General features: G+C 40.4%; 1 protein-coding gene across 2 annotated transcripts in view; it reads right to left on the bottom strand.

Moving 5' to 3' along the window:
* arid3c (AT rich interactive domain 3C (BRIGHT-like)) overlaps nt 1-23,090 on the bottom strand; it is an 89,146-nt gene that overhangs the window by 8,598 nt on the left and 57,458 nt on the right. For both annotated transcript variants that reach the window (XM_038704565.1, XM_038704564.1), the window contains exons 3-4: nt 20,470-20,542; nt 3,022-3,205 (exon numbers count right to left, since the gene is read on the bottom strand). In XM_038704565.1, coding sequence (XP_038560493.1) covers nt 3,022-3,205; nt 20,470-20,542 — 257 coding nt within the window. The remainder of the gene's footprint in view (nt 1-3,021; nt 3,206-20,469; nt 20,543-23,090) is intronic.

Raw genomic sequence — 23,090 nt, forward strand, 5'->3', positions numbered from 1 at the left:
CCATAATTGAAATGGATCTTCTGTCTCCAAAAATGTAACTTTTGCTGTGCAATATTACCATGCACTCTGTGCTAGAACATGATGTGGGCTGGCTTTCAGTATTTCTTTGAACTTGAACTCACCCTAAAAACAGGCACTTGCCTTTAGCAGCATATTTTGGGTATGATGTATATTTGGGGTGTCATGTACTGGTATTTAGGGTGCATATATTCATACTGTGTGGCTCTCACAGAAAAAGTCCTGCATTCAGACATCAGTTTCATGTACGATGGGGGACCCCTCTTTCAAATGTGAGTTCTGCATGACTATGCCTGTAAACATGGAGGATTTTCAAATTCCAAATCATTTCTATATTGTTATATTGTATTTAATAAAAAAATGTTTTTTTTCTGTTAGACAATACAACTGTTATTTGTGTGATACATGTATGATAGTATGATGAGTGACAGCGCAGTGGTAACACGCTTGTTTAACTCTCTGCCAATGCAGGTTTGAATTTCAGTGTGTGCAATCATGTTATTATATGTTTAAGTGTATAAAAAAGACGAACAGTTGCATCAGATCCTATTTCCACTAGGGAGAGGGAAGAGCATCTGAAAGTTTATTTTCATTTGTTTTACCTGTCCTGCCCAGCAGCCTGGGATAGTCAGACAGATTTTGCTGTAACAAGAGAGTTTTACAGTTTTTCTCATTTGCTAACAAGCATCGGTCAAAACTGAAGCCACTTTTTCAAAACTCTTCATACAGTCTGCATTACCAATATGCATCTTGACATGTATTTAGTGTTTTGGTGACGTGAGCGAGTTTTGGAGGTGAGAGACAGGCTGTATGAAGAGTTTTGAAAAAGTGGCTTCAGTTTTGACCAATGCCTGTTAGCAATTGAGAAAAACTGTAATCTGCCAAGCAAATTTTCTACACGTGTATTCAACTTTTTTTTTTGTAAATGTATCCTAAAGTGATGAAGATATCCGTAGTGTTGTGCATAAGAATCTGTGCCCTGACAGATAACGTCAGCCTAAGCGATGTTTACATTCTGACAGTATTTTTTCCGTTGCAGTGTTGTAAAACAGTCTCGTGGTTCTCTTTTCTGCATCACAATGATCCTCTGTCAACAAATTACAGTAAAAACAGTAAAGGTGCAAATGTGAATCTTGTCCAATCTTTTGCAATGTATAACTTTATACTGTTGAAACTGATACAAGCATACAGAAAAAGTGCATTCTTGTGCATTTTCAACCATTGTCATCTAAACTTTAGCCATAGTTTACATCAGAAAATACTTCCAACATGGCTAAATATTTTGATTATCTTGTTCATAAATAATTACACAAGGACTTGTCATTCTGATGCCACTGACATGTTCACTGATATAAAGATTTATTTTTGAGACATAGACTAAGGATTTTGAGCAAGTTACATGCTTTTGCAGGTGTGCTGTTTGTACAATATGTTTTGAGAAATTCACCTATTTTACCGTGTAAACAATTGAGAAATTGAAACTGAAATTTTAGGAATTTGTTTAGAAATAGGAAAAATAGGATACTGAAGCAAATTTCTGGATTCGTGATTAATTCTTCAACATTAATAAACCAATAAACAACACAGCACAGCCATAAGAGGGGAAATAACAACAATTAATTTAAATAAATAACTTATTGACATGTATGAAGAATAATGCAACTACCTGTTGACAACCATGGACAATGTAAATTTGTTTGAATGTGTGTCTATGTGTCTGTGTCATAGACTGTATATAAAAAGGTCTGTGTGCGGGGGGGTGGGGGTCTTTATCTGTGTGTCTGAGAATGTCTGTGTGTGTGTGTAAATAAGCCTGTCACAGGTTGTACTTGTTAGTGAGAGTGGGACGCCACAACAGCACTGCACCGGCCCCAAGGGAGAACAGCAGAGAGCCGTGCCCGGAAGCCCAGGGAGCGAGAACGTGGAAGAACCGGCGCCGACAGCCCCCCAGCCCAGCCAAAGGAGTGGGAGAAGGGAGGGTCCAGTTTCGGAAAGGCCCAATGTGTTCCTCCTGAGCCACGCTATTGTGTGCACTGTCAGAGCAGCCTGAGCTGTGACTTTCCGTGTGTCTACACTGTGACTCATGAAAATATGCTTCTGTGTCTTGTTGTTGTGTTAAGATAATTACAAACGAGTAACAATATAGTTGATTTTGAAATAACGCTGTAAAAAGTTCTTGTATCTTTCTGGGGGCATCTTAATCACATGTTGGCTGCTGCACATGCTCATCAATGGATTATTTATTTCTGAAAAAAGTGTAGAATACTGTTTTTAACTACAGAGCAATACAGTGACTAGATTCCAAAACAATATATATGGAAAAAACCTTTTGCAACTATCTCGCTGATCGGAAGTAACAGCTCTAAAGGGTTTATACAAATGTTCTGTCTTTTGGGCATATAAAACCCCTTTGGGTATTGCCAAAAATGCATTATCATTCAGGTGTTTTCTTTAGATCCAGAAGCTTTGGTATCTCTTAGAAGATGCAAGGTTAAAATATTTTTATTTTATAATATATATTTCATCAAAAAATAATGATTAATAATAATGTTTTCTACACTTTACTGTTAATAGCTGAGACTGTGAGGTGAGGAATCCTGTGCAAACAGTGCAAACGAACAACATTGAGACTGCAGATTAAATACCAATCCATCTGGAATACAATAATTGCCATGTATTACAGCAAGGACTGGCAAGTATAGACCACACATGCCACCGCCACAGGAAATAAAGATGACTGTGCTGTTACCCGGCCTGGACACGTGTAATCAAATAAGCCCTTGGTAGGCATTTAAAGAAAAGAGATGGCCATATTTTAATCATAGCAGATGAATTAGAGTAACCTTTAGAGACCTGACTTAAAAATTACTAGTTACAGTATAAAAACCAAAGTATCTTAATCATCTTGGACACAAGTGGAACCCTTGTGGCTGGCCTGGTGTTAGGAGGGCAGTGCGAGTGAAGGCTATCACTCCTCTGAGGTGTCTCTGTGTTCAGACTCACTGTGTTCGGAGAGTGAAAGCTGCACTGGTAATGGAGGTAGGGAGGTTAAGGCCTTTGGTGATCTCACGCCATATTTTCTTATTGATGACTTCCACTAAGCCGCCTTTTTCTGTGACGAGCTTGTAGAGCATGTAGAGATCCAACACCTGCTTGGCCATGATAGGAATCCGATTCACTGGAGTCCCTGCAGAAAGCAAACACAATATCCACAATCAATTCCATTAACTTTGGTTCCTCCCATCAATAGGCTTCTGCACCTGCTTATAAGGCCAATTTATCTCGAGCTAGTCAAATGTCTGACAACTTTGTTAACAGCAGGAAATCTTAGTTTCTAATGTCTTATCTGTGCACCCACTGGAAACTGTTAAATAATTAGATATGTGTTATTTCGATGAGGTGATGAACTAATCTCTGGACAAAAACTTTGAACATGTGCAAATATGTAGTGACAAAACATTTTCATCTCATTTAATTATGTAAGACAACAAACTTTAAATCTGTTCCAAATGCACTGTCCTCAAAATATACATATTGGAAAAAGTAAAAAGATGTGAAAAAAATAACAACTGAACCGCATATAAATTAGTGTTAACTTGTTTAAAACTTCGCAAATACAATTTGTGAAAAATAGGAGGTCAGCTTCTATTTATGACTGCCAACAATAAGGGAGCAGCCCTTATTAGTAAAATAATGGGGCTCAGATAATAATTTGTATTTGTAATTTAATGTTAGGCAATAAAGACTGAACGGCCAGCTCTTTGTGAAGATTCCAAAGTGGTTGACCCTGAGATAATTAACCTGCATTTTGCTGATAGAGTTCCATTGTGCCCATCGGATTTACCATAATAGCGATCAATAGCTACAGAAATATAGTGCAAACAACAGCAGTGGGCCTTTACAGTGGTGGGGGCTCTGAAGTATCGTCTGAGGTGGTAAAACCACATCAATTACGGCCAGTAATTACGGCTTCATTTCGCGGTGCTGGCATGAGAACGAATGAGACACTATTAAAACAAAAGATTGATGTTCCGCTCTCCTCACAAGAAAACAGCAGCAGTAAGTCTGAAACTGAAGTGCCTTGACAACGCTCTCTGGAAAAGAAAATGCAGGAGACGCTTGATTTAGACAAAAAATGATTTCTGTAGGTAATGAATGAACTTTCACAACAGGCCCGAGGTTTGTGAGAAGGTCTAAAGAAATGAAGCACCACATGATGAATCTGATCTCATCATGTAAAATAATTGCGATCTTTTTGTCAGTACATTTACATGACATAAATGACAATATACTATATTCTGTGCTGAGGAAGACTATGGTGCAACTACAGTCTCTCTCGCTCACACCAACAGTTTGAGGCAGATGGCCACCCAACATGAGTCTGGGTTCTGCTCGAGGTTTCCGCCTCTTAAAAGGATGTTTTTCCTTGCCTCTGTCACCAACTGCTTGCTTATTGTAGAAACTCTGTGGTCTCTGTAAATAATATGACAGTAGTACGGTCTAGACCTGCTCTATGAGAAAAGAAAAATAAGCTAACTTTTGTTATGAATTGGCGCAATATAAATAAAAATTAATTGCTGCTGAAAGCTTCCTGGCAGAAATAATCACTGCCTAGTATGACAGCAGCACCGGTCAGGACCACAAAGCCCTGCAGAGAGTATTGCAACATCAGTGCAGCCCTCATTACTCTCTTGGATTGTACACAAAGTGGCACAGAGCCAGAGCACAACAGATTATCAAGGACCCGTACCACACCTAACCTAAATGGAAACCAATCAGTGGACTGCCAAGTGACAAACTTCTTCGCTGTCTCAAAACTATCAAAGACTCAGAAAGGTCTCTTCCCCATACCATTAGGACTGTGAACTTTGATCCTGCTCAAGCTCAAGCTAGAGATCCAAAACACAAATTAGGCCTGGGTGACATGGCCAAAAATGTCATCACAATAAAAAATTTCAGTCAATATCAGTAAATTTCCTTTAAGTTTAAAGGCTGATTTTTGCTCCTTAGTGAAAGTTGAAGAAACCAGATGGTTAATTCTGGTTTTAAGCTGTTCTTTATGATCAAAACATGACAAACACTTGCCAAACTGGTAGAACATTTGAAACAGTTATGATAAAATCTTTTTTTCAACAAATATGCATCAGTAACATCATGTAAAATCTTTATTCAGTGCTTTTTCCTCAACAAAATAAATATCTTAATAGAAAAATGAAGTGCTGATCCATTTGTGATACAGAAAATTTGTTATATTGTTATTGAGGAAAATTATATCGCAATAATTATTGTTATATGGCCTAGCCTTACTCTACCTATCCCATGCACTGATGTGCATGTTCTTCTTTTGCAAATGGTTTAAGTAAGTTTAATTTAAGGTAAGGTAAATTCAAGCAAGTTTTAGTAAGAAGGGGCTGCAGTGAAGAACACCCTCTGTGCCATACCTCTTTTTTTGTCTTTATACTGTACATTTTCATGTCCACAATTACACTTCACTGTACATCTTGTGTTGCATCTAAGGAATACACATACTTAAGACAAGGACCGTAATTTGGTGCTTCGACAAAATCAATAAGTGTATCTTTAACTAACAAAACTTTAACCAAATCATTTTAAGTTAACTGTAGCTTCAAATTGAGCCAACCTTTAACTAAAAACTGAAAGCCTGAATTGTGACTAAAACAGATAAATGTTTTGTTTGCATGTAAAATTGAGAAAATGATACGCAAAAACATTCACGGTTTTCTTAAGATATTTCTAAACTGCAGTTAATGTCTGGCAGAATGAAGTTCTCTAGTAAAACAGTGTGATACAAAACAAAACCAGCACTAGAGATCCTCAGCCTCCACCCTCCCCCTCAAGCATTATCTTTATTACCACTGATTATAATGTGTATCTGTGCTGATCTATAAAACTATTATTTTGGTGAAGACACAATAGCCAACCAAACAAGGATTGAGGTAATAAATAAAACCCTCAGCCTTTGTCTAACAGAATCAGAGGGAGACAAGTCTCTTAAAACAAGATTTGTGTGCTTTCAATACGGAGGGTGATGTATTCGTCTCTCTGATTCCCTGAAAGAGATATAAGGAATAAAAGACTGAGGATGGAGGCCTTTTGTCAGCACAAACTATCTCATCAGGCCATGTATCATTATGACAATGAGCAATGGTGGACAAGGTGGAAGAAATCCACTTTGCACAGTCTTCAGCTATTCCCTCAGCTGTTAAGAGAGGAGGAGTTTGTAATTGGAACAATGTGGAACATCAGGAGCTTTAGAAGTGCAGTAATCATCTTTATGCTTGGCTTCATCGCTGATGCGTTCACTTTGCACCTCCGAGCCGATAATGAGATGAGAATTTCTCCTCCTCATCGACTCTGCTCTTTTAACCCATGAAATTACAATTAATGCAGTGTCACGGCGAAACCAACATCTACGTCTGTTCTACACACAGACTGTTAAACATCACCAGCTTATGAAGATTCAGGGCCTAAGTTTATTTGGCCCAGACCAGCCTACATTTTAGGTCTGGTGATATTCTATTTATTTCTCCTTTTCATCCCATGAAAAGACACAAGACCATAATAAACTGAGTTCACACACAGAACTCAATTATAGTGTTATAGTGTAAATTGTGTGTTGACAATTCTGTCTGATATCAGGCAAATTAACACACACACACACACACACACACACACACACATAGCCGTTTATTCTGACTCAGTCCGACGTTGACAACAACACCGTGCTGTTGCCCCAAATACTTACCAGAGCACCACGTGTGGATCCATCAGCCACTGAAATAGTTCCTGTCAAATGCACAATTATCTCCTGAGTAATGTTTGACAAAACCTGCAGTGGGCAGCTCTTTTCTGAAAACACTGAGCCCTTTTAATAAATGAAACTATGTATTTGTGAGTCGATTTTAAAGAAACAAACTTCCCTACTCTGTCTGTGGTTGAGAGGTCAGAAACTTTCATTTAGAGACGCTTTTAAGACTTTTAATCGTGGCGGCTGTGGCTCAGCGGGTAGAGTGGTTGTCCATGTGCTGAGGTGTCCTTGGGCAAGACAGTGAACCCCAAACTGCTTCTGGTGGCTGTGCCATCAGTGTATGGATGTGTATGAATGTTATTTATGTTCTGATGTGCATTTGGCACCTCTGGCAGTCTGAATGTGTGTGAATGAGTCAATGTGATGTAGTGTAAAGCTGTTTGAGTGGTATCAAAGAAAGGCACTATACAAATACAAACCAATTACCATTTTAATGGACTTTCTCTCAGAATTAGCTATTTCATCCTTAGCATTTTTGGTTATACTAAATTATTGTAGTTTAGCATCAATAATGTTTACCATGTTCACCAGCTTACTCAGTTAGTGTGTTAGCATGCTAACATTTTCTAATTAGCACTAAACACAAAGTACAGCCGAGGCTGATGTTATTGCATTTACAGCTTGGTCAGAAAGCAAAAATTTTAATATAGGTGAAATGTGTGAAAATTGTAAATTATTATTTATTATTATCATTTTTGTAGAACGTCAAAAGAAGCAAAGATTTGTTCAATGGCATCCTGCTCTGGCTAAATCTGCATGTGTCCACTGCAGAGGCACTATCCACCTTGGGGAGTAACTAGTATAACTTTCTGTATTAGTGTAATATTATAACAATAAATGAAAAGTTTAATGTTAGCATAATACTAATATATTTATGGGTTACACTTTATTTGGCCTATGTCTGCCTACAGATTGTTTATAGCAGGCCTATTTGTAACATTTCAAAAGCTAATTGATATTCAAGAATTCAACTCAAATAAAATAGTTTTCTTCATTATGTACATTGTTCTCATTCATTAAATCCTTTTTAAGACAAGTGCTCTACAGGGTGTTTAGTCACTAATTTGTTATTGCTTAGTGCTAACTTGTCAAAAATCATAACCATTCATTCAGAACGAGTTCATCATTTCAAACGTTTGCTGTAGCACCCCGTCAACCTTTTTTAATGAGCCATCCAGGCTGCAAGAAAAAGTCTCAGCTTTTATCTCCTTACTTTTTATATATTTATGTTTCTATTTATGTTCATGTGTACTGTAAGCACCAATTTATACCAAGGCAAATTCCTCGTATGTGAAAATGTACCTTTTTGTACCTTAAAATGGCTAGGCTATACATGAGCATATACCCACAGATATCCATCCATCGTCAAGCGCTGGTGGTCGCCAGTCCATCACAGGGCCACACATAGACAGACAACCACTCACACCTAAGGACAATTTTAGAGAAACCAATTAACCTAGGCTGTCTTGTCTTTGGATGGTGGGAGGAAGACCAGTTTATCGAGACTGAGACAAGACCAAGACTTTTAGGGGCTGAGACCAAGTTGTGACCAAGACCGAGGGAGGACGAGACCGAGTCAAGACCAAGACCAGTTCCCCACATTGCATGACGCACGATAAAATGTGGGATGACATCATAGGTACCTCTAAAATTGAGAGGTGCCTATGAAAACACCCACATACAAACACTAAGATCTGAAATTAACGTAAGCATCTTTATTCAATGCTCCTTTAACAGTAACAACACATTTTTAATTAGGGTTATTGCATTTGAAGAAATACGTTTTACATCCAATCAAAGTTAGGATGTTAACAAATAAATCAGACAATGCCAAAGCAATTTGTTGATATTCCCAAAGTTATGGTCTTGAAATAAAATCCCAAGTCCTCAATGTCCGAGTGCAAATGCGGTCGAGTCCGAGACAAGACCATCAATACGTGGTCTTAAGACCGGTCTCGAGTACTACAACGCTACGGGGAGAACATGCAAACTCCACACAGAAAGGTCGGGGCAACCGGAGTTACAGTAGCCACTTTAATTAGGATCCTTATCAACAGCTTGTTTGTATGCAAGCAAAACTACAGTGCAAAATCACACTCTGATCGAACCAATCCACAGTGCAGTAACTAGTGTAATTAAATTTGGACCTGCAACTTTTCTAAGGGAGAGAGGAATTAGACATGGTATTACTTCATCACACATTTACATGAGCAGCTGGTTAGCATTTAAGTCACAGCCTACAGAAGAACTCAGTCTGGCCTAAGTGAATCCCCCCATGCAGCTTTTTGTTCAGAGGAGAAATGGAAGAACAGAATATGTCTGTCGCTTTTTATTTGTTAACATCTTGGCTTCTTCACTGGTTGTTGACATAAGTGTATTTTTAATACAGTAAGCGCAAGTTATGCATACCCTGGGGGCTAGTGACGTCCGTGGTGCCGGTACTGGTCAAAGCAATGCAAAAACTCACACAGTGAATGCCAACTGTAGAAAGCAAAAGCCAAGTCCTGGACATTTTGGGCGATTTAGAAATCCCAGCTGGACAAATTTTTAAGGTCCCAAAAAAGAGGACATGTCTAGGAAAAAGAAAATTAGAATGCAAGACATTTTGATGTTCTGGCTACCAACACCTACTTAATTTAAGATTGGCTGAAATGTGGAAATGAGCAGAACAAAAATAAATTAAATAAATATAAAAATATACTTATATTACTTTTTATAACTATCATTATTATTGCTGTGAAAACATGAAATATAAAAACACAAGACCATTTACTTAAATGAATACTGCACACAGGCCAGTGACAGAACCCACACAACAGCTTTTTCCCCCTGGGCTAGCTGTGTTAGGACCAAAGAACAAAGAACAACATAAAAATAAGGGAAGTCAACTGAAAGGTGAAAGCAGGATGCTGCAGTAAAGTAAAGAGGAATATTTAGTGTCACAGCGATCGAAGACTCAGCCATTTTTTAAGGTAACTCTCAAGTAGCCTTTTCATCTGCCACATAGTATTCTTAGGCAATTAGGTAGGGGACAAAAGTTGACTTATTTGAGGAAAAAGTGCTGATGGTAGTCCTTAGAGATAATAATCAATTAATAACCACAGCCTTAAGGGCAACAGTAAATCACCCTGGGTATTTATCAACACACAATGGAAGCCATCATGACTATTGTCTGCTCTACTTTTGATGGAATCTCTCAATGAGGATTCCATGTTTCTGCTCCCAAGACTGAAAAACCAACACAAATGTGTTCTGGCCACCTGCTGCATGATTCAAGTCATGAAGGTTCCTCTGACAGAGAAAATATGTCTTCATAACTATCACAGAGGGGCAGCACATCTGTATTTCTTGTAGGGGAAAACTCAGTGGGGAGTACAACATATTTTAAAGAATCCTGAAAATGCTATATGACACATACAGAAGCTTTATAAAGAAGGGTTTTGAAGCCTGATTATGGCTGCCACCATCTTTAAAGAGCAGAAATACAAATGTGGGCAAAGTGAAGAAAGAGTGACTGGCAAACTTTCACCACCATGGTTGACTTTAACAGACTAGGGCACATTAATCAAACATGCCTCAATACTTGCTTTTTGTTATATAGACTGTGTAACTTTTACTCAACAGTGGCCACAAGTGACACTTACTGGATGTGATCATGCGAAATATTAAAACTTACTGTAACAGTAGCAATAGTGGAAAAGAGTCATAAAGTTTCTGAACTGACAAAGAAAGGTCAACAATAATTACCTAAAGTTTACACTAGCCAGCATAAGCTAGTAATCTGCCAGTTGATTCAGTTTTTACAAAATTGTTTCCCAAATCTACATTTTTATACCTCACTGCATGAAATTCACTGGAATTTTTATGTATGAAAGTCAGCACCTCCAAGTCTGAGGCCATCGTTCTTTGGTAGAAAACAGTGGATTGCTTCTCCAGGTTAAAAAAGTTCAAGTATCTAGGCAAACTCAAACTTGAGATCGACGGGTGGATTGGTGTGGCAGCAGCAGTAATGTGGGTGTTGTCCTGTACTGCTGTGGTGAAGAGGGAGCTGAGCCTGAGGGTGAATTTACATTCAAAACCTCACCAATGGGCATGAGTTTTGGGTAGAGAATATGAGTGTGATGAGACACTTAACCCACGAGACTATACGAGACGAGACGAGACGCATCTCCTGTGTTTCAGCAGGTTTCCTGTTCATGTTCAAAACTTTATGCTTCTTCAGAATCTTTCCCATATATCTGTGTTCTCTGACATGTCAAGGAAAAAGTCGTAATATTAGGAGACTAACATTGTCATTTAAAAAGAATTCATAATATTTTTTATAATGCTGTGCATTACATTAGTGCTCCACTGGTAGTTTCCCCTTCAGACACTTTTGATCAGGCGGAAATCTCACCACAATCATCAGGAGCTCAAGGTGCAGCTCCCAGTTCCAAACAGAGCAAAGCCTCAGTTTTTAGATGTTTATATTGCAAAACTCTAACAGTTACATTACCACTAAGTCACAACTCTCTGCGAGAGTGGCTTCATTGATAACTATCATGGCGTACGGCAGTGTCACATGTCACTGTGTGGAGATGATTCATGAAGCAAGTTGACGTTCTTGGTTATACATTTGTTTTTCCACTGTGTGGGAAAATTGACGTGTGGTGTGAGAGCATGTGAAAAGTGTCAATTGCGTGAGTATCGCGAAACAAGATGAAAAAAAATCATCACATTTTAATCTTGCAAGATCTCGTGGGACAAGATATTTAACAATAAACAATATCCTGCAGGACCTGCACCACCGCACCTATAGCTGTGGCTCAGGAGGTACAGCAGGTTGCCCGTTAACCAGAAGATCGGTGAAGTCAAAGTGGGCAAGAGACTGAACCCTAAATATCCTGATATTCAAGCCAGTCTTACATCACAATAGTACATAGGTGTGTTTCCTGTTTCCTACCAATAGTCTACATTGGTGTCTTTTGAACACAACCATAATGTTCCCTAACCTTGACCAAGTACTTTTTATGCCTAAACCAAACCAGAACTTCATTATAGTGGTGTGCAGATCATAATTTGTTGTTACAGTAGTGTGTAGTTTTTAGAATGTGCTGACAAACAATGTTGTTCTGTTGATCAGAAAACATTTATATGTGTCTTTTTGGAAGGCTGCTCCACCATGATCGTTATGATGTGCATATGATTGACTCGTGAGGTTCTGTTCTTTCCCCAGGTGCATTAAGTCTGGTCTGACTGTGGGAAAAACAATAAAGAGGGGGTGGGATCCTTGGCTCGTTCTCTTTTGTCCACAGCAGTTGGTGATTGAGACCTGTGTGATGTAGCCCTTAGCTGTAGGATCTAGATGGGCTGGTTTGGATGGTTTCCCTTTCTATTGTTAATTTTCCCATTGGACCTATTATTCTGGTGTTTATGGCTGATTTATGGCACCTCCATTGTTTATTTAATAAAGCTAATGTTTTTATAGCAAGTCCTTGACTCGTCTGTCAGGCCTCTTTTGTAATGAGCCTTTCTGGGGGGTTGTAACAATGACAAATGATGTATTTTGTTGTTAATTTGTAAGACTTGATGGCTTCTCTTCTCACAACTCCAGATACCAAAATATCAATTTATCTGCGGATTTAAGAAGGCTCAAACACAGTTTGAGTGAAAAAAACAAAACCTGACGTCTACATCTTAGGCTCACTGCTGATCAAGACATACTATGACTACTCTGACAAGATGGCCCAAACCTCTTGTATTATTGTGGTCTGCATTTAGGTAGCAAATAAATAAGCTAAATGAAAGGAGCACTGTATGGTTGAAACTTTTCACGGGGAGCAAGCCATGGTGGCTGACATCGTCAGTGTAGAATGACAGTGATGTTTTCAAGAAACATTGATTGGGATATTTGGAGCAGTTCACTCTGATCACAGTTGTCAGAGGCGAGCAGTGGAGATAGGCTGCTCCTGATCTGCTTTGCACTGACAATGTCTCCTACGCTAAGTCCAAAATCAATCTTTAATTGACCGGTCCAACAACAATCCATACTGTCACTAAACCCAAGTGACCACCCAACGACATCATTACTTCATCAACGTGTGCTTTCCTACAGCTGTCACAGCACACAGCTGGACTGTGGTCAAATGGGACAGTTTTTGGGATATTCCCGCCCGGAACCTTCATAAAGACAGTATCGTGTGATAGTAATAGAACCCATTTGTGTCATACATTTCTTCTCTTTACAAACACATCAATTAGATCAAATACAGTGTACACTGCAGGTGGCAGTATACAACATTATGTTCAAATACAAGCAAGAAAAGAAAAATATAATACAGTGGAACCTTTTTATAAGTTTATATAACATTTTTTAAAAATACTACTGCTATTGGTAACAGAAATTAAATATTTATATTATATGTGTGAATATCAATTCTAGTGAGTAACTCATATGATCTTATGTCCAAAGATACAAACTATTACTTTCAAACCAAAAGTAGTTATTCTTGTTTTAGCAATTCAGATGATGTCACAGAATGGATAATAACCTACAGTAAAAATCACTTTTCCCTAATTCCAAGTCAGCGCATTGTAAGTCAGGTGAGGACATAAAACAAATGTATCTGCAGACATGTAAAACACTATGTACAGAACATGGATTTCAAAATAACAAAAACATGGCACGTTGGCCTTGTGCTCCTGAAAAAAAGACTGATGGAGTCCACCCTAACAGGCAGGGTAGCCAAGTGCTAGCAGCTAACTGGCAGCAAGCTGTACAGTCCGCTCCACGTGACTGACTATTTACATCGCACACCCCCTCCCCAGAACCTTCCTCACGTTTCACACTGACAACTCAGAGTACAGTTCCCCAGCTAGCCTCATCCGTTGTTACACCACTCCATTTTACCCATTCAGACCGTTATCAAGCACAGGGCAACCAGCCGGCACAGTCCACAGCGTGTTCCAACTCCACTAGCCTAATCATCTGCACACACACACGTCCTGTTAAAAGTTTACTCTCTACAACATCCGCTCTATTGCCAATAAAGCCCCTCTAGTCAGTCACTTCCTCACAAATCACTTTTATGATCTCACGGAAACATGACAGCCACAGAATGATTTCCCTCAGCTTAATTCAGCAGCTCCACCTGGCTTTATCTACATAACCAAACCACGCTCTGGGGATAGGGGAGGCGACCTTGCTCTGATCCATCGTGAGTATATAAAACTAACACCACTCAGTATACCTGATCAGTCTTCCATTGAATTCCTGGCTGGACCCACACCTACTATTATTGCTATCCTATACAGACCACCAAAATCATCTAATATGTTCATCACTGTGCTATATCATCACTAAATCCACTACTGAGATGTTTTGAGGCGAGAAATCAACTGTGTACATTTCAAATATCAGCAGTTTTATGAAAATTGATGGCAGATCGAAAATATGATTAAACGTTTTCAGAGTTGAGGAGCTCCACATGTGCTGGCAGCGGAAGCTAACGAGACCCCTCAGACCCCTCTGGTCCCATAGTCACACAGACCACTGCAGCAACAACGGCAGAGGAAAACACAGCTGTAAGATTTTTTATACTGCTGTTCTGTCTTTACATTTTGAGTAATATTGAATCGTTTTAACTTAAATCAAGAGGCAGTGGTGTGTGTGGGTTTCAGTGTGTCACAGTGAAAATTACGTCGCAGCAGTTGTGTGGCATTGCTATGACAACCAGCTAAATTGAGGGTGTTCAATGGCGGGCCAAAAGCAAGTCGATTTGAATCGAGTTGAGCTGGTACCAGTGGTGGAAAAGGGGCTTTAGTCTTACCCTATAACATTACATCTGCTGAGCTTCCCATCTTAGACCATAAAGCTGTGCTGTTCAACACCAACCTATTGCTCATTAAGGCCGTATCATATCCTCCAGAATTCACCAATGAGTACTGCAGGGTTCAGTATTGGGACCACTTCTGTTTATCATTTACCTCCTCCCTCTTGGCAACATCTTCCAGCACTATGACATTTATTTTCATTGTTATGCTGACAATACACTGCTTTATGTGTCCACAAACCCCAGCTCCACAATCCCCTCCAGTACACTTACTGCCTGTCTACATGATATACAGACATGGATGACAACTAACTACTTACAATAGTAAGACTGAGCTACTCCTCATTGGTTCAAAATCTACTCTGTCAAAAACCAACATCAGCTAACTCCCCATTATTGTAGCCGTCATACCTGTCTCCATGCAGGTTAACAGCCTTGGTGTCATATTGGACAGTATCCAACGAAGGTTAAAGTCAAGGGCAACTGGACTTGGTTGAAGATACTGGAACAGTAACTATGACCTGGATGACTGAGAATCTTCATAGACATATTGGACAGTACCCTCTCTTTCTCCAGCCATATCAATAATATACCCTGGACTGCCTTTTTCCATCTGCGTAACATCTTTAGACTAAGCTCTGCTCTACCCAAACACTCAATGGAAGTTTTAGTAAATGCTTTGGTCACATCACACATTGATTACTGCAATGCAATTCTAGCATTCTAACTTATTCCCCGACTGCAACACATCTAAAACCCTGCACCAAGGACCATAACACGCTCCAAGTTCACAGAACATGTCACTCCTCTGTTGATTCGACAACACTGGCTCCCTGTATCACAAAGGATTAACTTTAAAATATTACTATTAACATTAAAAGTCCTCCACAGTCTAAATTGTTAATAAGTTTTGATAAAAATAAAACTAACCACTACTAGCTTTTTCTGGAGCTTTCAAATGCAAGTCTTTCTCAGCAGATGGAGTTTGCATGGAGGCACCGCCTCCTTTATTCTGTAGCTGAGTGAACACAGTCAGTCAGCAATCAGGCTCACCAAGCACACACGTGGAACCTAGCAACAAGAGGATGAGACAGACAACACAACAATACCCCTCCGTAACACTCCCCCACATAAATATAAACATCTAATGTTTATAATCCAAAAACAGCCAATTCTCCCACTTACAATCTTCTACTAGTGCACACAGCCCTAATACAATATGGTATTCCATGATGAGATATGCACGGGATAAAGCATCAGCCTTATCTGATTCCTTATCTGATGCCTTACCACATTATCTGCTCCTTTCTTGTGTTTAATCACGATGTTGTACCCCTGAACCAACATAGCCCAGCGCATCAATCGCTGGTTATGGTACATCTGGGAGAGAAACACAAGAGGGTTATGATCAGTATAGATTTCTAAAGGTAGGAGCTGGAACCCACGTACACATGGAAATGCTAGGAGCAGGGTCTGTGTCTCCTTCTTGATTGTTGAATAGTTCAATTGGTGGCGTTTGAACTTTGAAGAGAAGTAGCACATTGGATGGCTCACGTCACCTTCACCATCCTGCAGCAGTACAGCACCGGCCCCACTGGCACTGGCATCAACTTCCAACTTGAAGGGGGAGGAGAAGTTAGGAGCAGCGAGAACAGGAGCATTACAGAGGAGAGACTTTGCAGCTTTATAAGCATGTTCACACTGCTCGTTCCATGTGAAGGAAACAGAGGTGATACACAGCTGAGTAAGCGGAGTAACTACCACAGAAAAGTTTCTACAGAAACACAGATAATAGCTAGCCGCAAGAAAAGGTGAAGCTCACGTCGGGTAGTAGGAGATGGAAAGGACAACACAGTCTCAAGTTTTGCATTAACAGGATGCACCTGTCCATGACCGACTTGCTTTCCTAAGTAAGTAACGCTGGCCTTACCAAAGTCACACTTTGAGAGGTTAAGAGTCAAGCCTCAGCCTAGCTAGGTGGTCTGCCCACATGTCAGAATATACCACCTCATCATTCAGATATACATCTCCCACATCTCCAAGCACTAAGTGCATCAGGCGCATCAAGGTGGCAGGTGCATTCCTCATACCAAAGGCCATTACTGTGTACTGAAGAAAATAATCAGGGGTTACAAAGGCAGATATGACAGTGATGAGTCAATGTTAGAGAGGAACTCTGAGTTTGGTAACCTACCACTCTGCTGACCCTCACTAAGCACTGGTTAATCTGCATCATCATCTGAAGCTTCAGCACAGACCACAACAATGGGACTCCTGCAAAGGATGGCAGTCTTTGGTCCCCTGCCTTTTCTGGTCCAGTACCCCTGGACTGATAGGGCTTCAACATGTTAATATGACATAACTGGGTCTTTCTTTTCCGCTCAGGAGTGTGGATGACGTAGTCTGTATCGGACACCTTATGTCCTACCACATATGGCCCTGAAAAACGAGCAGAGAGAGCAGAGCCAGGCGTGGGGAGCAGAACCAAAACTTGGTCCCCAGGCTGAAACTGTCATTTCACCGTCCTCCTATCAAACCACCTCTTCATTTTACTCCAGGCAGAGGAAAGAGTATGTCTGGCTAAGGAGGAGGCACGATGCAGCCTCTCCAACACATTAGTCTCAGTACCTGAATCAGACATAAACTGCTCTTTCAGCACGTTCATAGGGCCTCGGATACCATGCCCAAACACAAGTTCAGCTGGGCTGAACCCCAAGGACCCTTGTTTAGCTTCACAACAGGTGAAAAGAACAAAAGGCCCTCCCTCATCCTAATCCTTTTCAGTATCATAACAATACTTGCGTAACATTGATTTGAGTGTTTGATGCCATCACTCTAGCGCACCTTGTGACTCGGGGTGGTAAGCGCTGAACACACTCTGTGTGAAGATTTTAGAGAGAAAGTAAGTTCTTTGATCGGTCTGCACAACTTTTGGCAGCCCAGAGGTGGTAAAGAACTTGGCTAACGCTGTAATGACAGCTGGTGATTACCTGCCTTTGTTTGCGACACAGTCAACAATGACACGTTCAAAAGGCTCCCCAACAGCTGAAATAGGACGCAGAGGGGCTGGAGACACTACCTGATTCAGCTTCCCCACCATCTGGCAGGTGTTGCAAAAACATACTATATCCAACTTCATCCCTGGCCAAAACAAGTGCTTCAAAATATGGTCGTAGGTTTTAGTAACACCCAGATGACCGGACCATACAGTTCATGTGCCAACTCTAAAACTTTCTGTCAGCAGCCGGTGGGAACAATAATCTGACACTAGCCCAGTTATGACCTGTGAGACCCACTTACGCATCAGTACCCTGTTGTCAACTAGATATACTTTATTCTCGCCACTACTCTCAGCTGCAGCAGCGGTGAAACATTTCTCCAATGAGGAGTCACATTTCTGAGCACAGCTAAGTGCTTCGCGGGTAAGCAGAAAGAGCACGGGTTTGGGCAGTGGCTGACTCCATCGCACTTTTAGGGTCGCGACCTTACCAGCAGGAGGCAACCCCCTGACAACACAGAAGCAAAGAGTGAGTCAGACAAATCAACATTTTCAGCCTGCTAACGTGCTTGTGCATGAGTCAAACAACTGGCTGAAAACACTTGAGGGTGCTGCTAGATCATCAGCCTCTGCTATGGGAAGTATGGGAATATCCACCACCTCAGTAGTAGGGTACACTTTGCCATCTGCAATATCGTTACCCATTATAAAGTCCACTCCAATGACAGGAAAACATGACAGGACTGCCACAGGGGAAAAAAACAAATACAAAACGTGGTTTGGAGACTAGCGTCTGGTGACAGTCATTGTCAGCTCGCGTAGTGTGTGACCCCCTGTCACCGACCAGTCATGAAGTGTGAACGCCACAACGACTTCAGACTCCCTTCACAAGATGGCAAGTCGTGTAGTCTGCACAACACAGACGCCTAAAAAAATTAAGGGCTTAAAACTCCCATCAGGCTCTTCCAGAGCAGAGGACTGACCATTGGGGGCACTGTTTTAATTAACCCCACACCTTTTGGCTGCCTTGAAGCATTCCCTTGTTTTTGTTTTGATAGCCAAATGCATAGGTCGGTGGCAATAGAAATACAGTTTTTCAGTTTTACCACTTGGCAAGAGTATGGGAGTGCGGGCAACAGGAATATCGCCATGTTTCGGGGGCGTGAAGAAGGTAGGTGAGTCCCTCTTGGTGAACACTGTTCTATGAGTTAGAGCAAACTCATCGACCAATGAGGCAGCCTGCTGCAGAGTGGTAGCCTTTTGCTCATTCAAATAAACGACAGTGCGTTCCGGTATACAGTTTTTAAATTCCTCCAGAAATGTAAGCTCCCGCACAGATGCAAAATCATTCATTTTACCGGCAGCACACCACTGGTCAAATAAGATCCCCTTCTCCCTCACCAGATCTGCAAACGTCTGGGCAGAGGTTTTTTTTATATTTCGAAATCGCTGCCTGTAATCTCCCTGCACCAGTTCATACACCTGCAGTATAGCTCCTTTAACCTTCTCATAGACTAAACTATCATCCACAAAGAAAGAAGAGCAAGCCTCCTGTGCCATAGCAGACAACTTGCACTGTAGTAGTATAGCCCACATATCAGGTGGCCAGTGCAAAGCGCTGTTCGAATGATCCAAAGTAAGACTCAACTTCAGCCTCATGGAATACGGAAACCAAAGAAATATGTTTATGCTCCAGCTGGCGTATCCTAACAGCTGGGTCAGCATCTATTCCTTAAGCTCCAACTCCCTCTGAAACTCCTGCTCCTCCTTCTCCCTCTACCTCTACAGCTAAGGTCAGGCCAACCTCACCTTTAACCGCGCATCAACTCCAGCACCAGGAGAGAGAGACTTCCCAAAGAATGGATCCAACTTTGGCATTGTAAAAACCTTCTCTTGTAGCTTCACTACACCAGGAGTAACAGAAAATGTAGAACCAGACGGCTCGGCTGCACCCCGTACTGCAGCAACTGCATGATGCTATCATGTCAATATTGACCAAAGTATCTGAGGAATGTTTCCAACACCATTTTGAAAGTATGCCACGAAGAATTAAGGCAGTTTTGAAGGGTTACCTTTAAACCCTGTACTAGCACATAATAAAGTGGCCAGTAACTGTATATATAAAGTAGGCTGTGTGGGCTGATGATCAACATAGACAAAGACAAATTAACAGATCATTACTCTTCCTGTACGGTGATATTCAGTCTATGAAAACACAATGGTTTTCTATTCTCAATCAATGGGGACGGCTGTGGCTCAGGAGATAGAGTGGGTTGGCCGTTAATCGGAAGGTCGGCGGTTCAATCCCTGGCTCCCCCTGGTTGCGTGTCGAAGTGTCCTTGGGCAAGATACTGAACCCCGAATTGTGAATGTTAGTTTCCGTTGGAGCACTTAGGCTCAGTGTATGAATGTGTGTGACTGGTGAATGCAGATGTAGTGTAAAAGCGCTTTGAGTGGCCGAAAAGACTAGAAAGGCGCTATACAAGTACAGAGCACTTACAATCATTTTTATAAGATTTTTTAAAAAGTGATTTAGTTTATTATTTTTATATATTCATATCTATTTATATATCTTGCCCATAATTCCAGTCAGTTTAACATTTTTCTCACCAGCTGTATTGAGCACAACAGTTGAGTGCACTGGTATCCATGTACAGAATATTTCTGGCTGCCACTTTCTTTGTGAAAGTCAAAGCTCGGCGTGCATTTTACTGAGCATCCTTTTCACAGCAGGTGCAAAGGATACTCAAAGTTTTTAAGTTCAGAATGAGGTTTTGTAAGTGGATTCTTGTACTAAAGTAGAAATAACTTACCCCGTTTCTGCATGAAACTGAAAAGGTCATCAAGGAACTCTTTGCGCTTTTCATCATCATCCAGTTCATACAACTGAAAAAGAAAGAAAGAAAGAAATTAATAATGTATTAAACATTTTCATCAAAGGAAGTAAAGAACACGTTTGATCAGTGGTAGGTGGGCAGGCCTTTGAGTCCTGAACTCTTCTTCACGTCTGGGCATTTTAGAGACGTATGTCTTTGACTGCTCATTCAATCCCTTCAATTCAATTAGTAGTCATAATAATGAACTGCAACGAAATAAATCAACAAACGAATCAAATCTCCTCAGAGAAATGAAAATAAGTGTCCATAGGTTTGTGAATGCGGATCAAATGCCGGGACGCGCACACACACTGCGGCACATGCTTTGTTGTGAGTATGTGCAAAAGTGTCCTTATAATCAATTTGTTTAACAGGGGAGAAAAAAACGTACGCAGGTTATTGGAATCAATCGTACAACTCTCCCAATGGGAGACCCACACTTGAGTATTCAAAGGTTTGAAATAATTTCTGATGCCAGACTTATTTGCCGACCCCTGCTTTAAGGGCTTTGAACATAAAACCACAGTGAGAACCCCCAGTACTGTCACAGTACACATTATAGCTTAACCTAATAATACTGCAGCCCTGCTTATATTGTTATTAGTGTGAAATCGTTATTTAAGTACACTAAACCATTTTAACTCAATTTAATACATGTTGATTTCTTTTACAAATGGTAACAAACATTTCTCTATTTCCCTTTTTTAAAACTCACACACTTCTCTTTGCCGACATGCAGCTCACCTCAACAGTTCATCTCACATCTAAAATGCACTAATGGAACTAAAACACGTCACAGTACCAGAACACTGACAACATTTGTCAGCCAACAATAACACTTTGTCACTCTTTACTGTATGATCTAAAAATATACATACTTGATTCCATTACAATAAAATAGGCTCACTTCTATATTGCATGGACAGTGCAACCTCCAAGTGTCACAGGCTGGGACTAATTCCAAATGCACAAAATGAAACTAAAGTCATTCCAATAATGCAATACAAAACTCTACACATTTACAACATGTATTACAGATATAGTAATACAACAGTGCTGGCCAACCCTGTCTTCTGCATTTGGCTACAGGTTCTCATCCACATCACACCTCATGTCCTCTAAGTCCTCCAGCTGGTAAAGCATCTTTTTAATGCCTTATCTATCCCTGCTGGTCATAAATTTTCCACCTCCATGAAGAAAAGATTTCCACTCTGGAGTGAGGTTTTATTAGATGGACATGTGGTAGAATGTAGCAATTTACAGTAATTTAGTGTTACATTGGTTTTAAACACCCGCGAAATTCGAGATTGGGTTCATGAGGTCGAGACGAGACAAGATTTTAACACTATTTTTAAGAAATCTTTAAGCTGAATTATATGAAAAGTTTGAGCATTAAACACTTGATTTCCTGCATTCTGATGAATGTGTCTGCACCAGTCTATGGTGATGTTTTATTTTATTTATATAAAGAGAAACACAAAATTCAGGTGGTAGGTGACGATTAAAAATCTATAATCATCACACCTTTACACAATTTAGGTTTATGAAAAGATTGTGGTTTGGGTTAAAATAAGTATGTAACACAAGTCACATGACTTTAAATGAGTCAACGTTGACTTTTGGTTTCATACAGGACACAAACCCTGGTCTCCTGTGTTTGTAACACTAACCCTAAGACTGAAAATACAAACCTGTAACATCTCAGCAGGATATATCCTAGTGTCTGTCTTGCCTGTGGCCTGTGTGGTATATTTTAGTGGCGTTAGTTTCCTTATTGGCATATCCATTATGCTCCTCATCCTGCCCTATTCACTGAGGCAGCGACAGAGTCAAAGAGGCTTTTAAATGGGCCTCTCCAGCCAGATACAGCTGATGGAAATATGTTAGCGGCAATGTTCACTTTCAGTAAGGCCCAGAGCCACGTTAACAGGCCCACTTAATCAATACTGGAAGACAGAGGGATGACCTTTGAAATCAGTGGGGCCCTGTGGACGAGGCCCCTGAGATAATAACTGATCATTTAGAAGTGTATTAGCTGTCACCAATATTAAAGGACCAGTGCAGGTCAGCACTCAGGAGGAAACCATAGGGGGGTGTTCGTTAAAGGGAGGGTTCCGGAGGTGGGAGGTGTAGTGTATGTGTGTGTTTGTGTTGGGTTGCGGGGAGAGGGGAGGTTGCATTGTGAGTGCTGCACTGCAGGCAGTCCATGGTGGAGGGAATATTGAAAGGTAAAGGATTGCAAAAATGTTAAGTGCACAAATGCACAGCGGATGACAATGCCGCAGGATCAATTGTGAGGCCCATGGAGTGCAAAGGCATATATGCAGAGACAATGATGGCAATACATGCACACAGACACACGCCAACCAGCATAAAGAAGTAAATTCTGTAAAATGAATCAAAATGATTTATTTTTCTAATTGAAACCTTTAATTCAAAGACTTTGGCATGGAAGCATGAAACTACCTACATTCATTTACTAATATCTCCCAGAATGTATCTAATGGTAGTGGTTATCTGAATGAACACTTTTTTAAAACTGGTTTCTCTTTTCATGT

This window comes from Micropterus salmoides, unplaced genomic scaffold (genome assembly GCF_014851395.1).
Source record: "Micropterus salmoides isolate LMB-PRFRI ecotype aquatic unplaced genomic scaffold, ASM1485139v1 Ms_hic_scaffold_7, whole genome shotgun sequence".
Classification (NCBI taxonomy): Eukaryota; Metazoa; Chordata; class Actinopteri; order Centrarchiformes; family Centrarchidae; genus Micropterus; species Micropterus salmoides.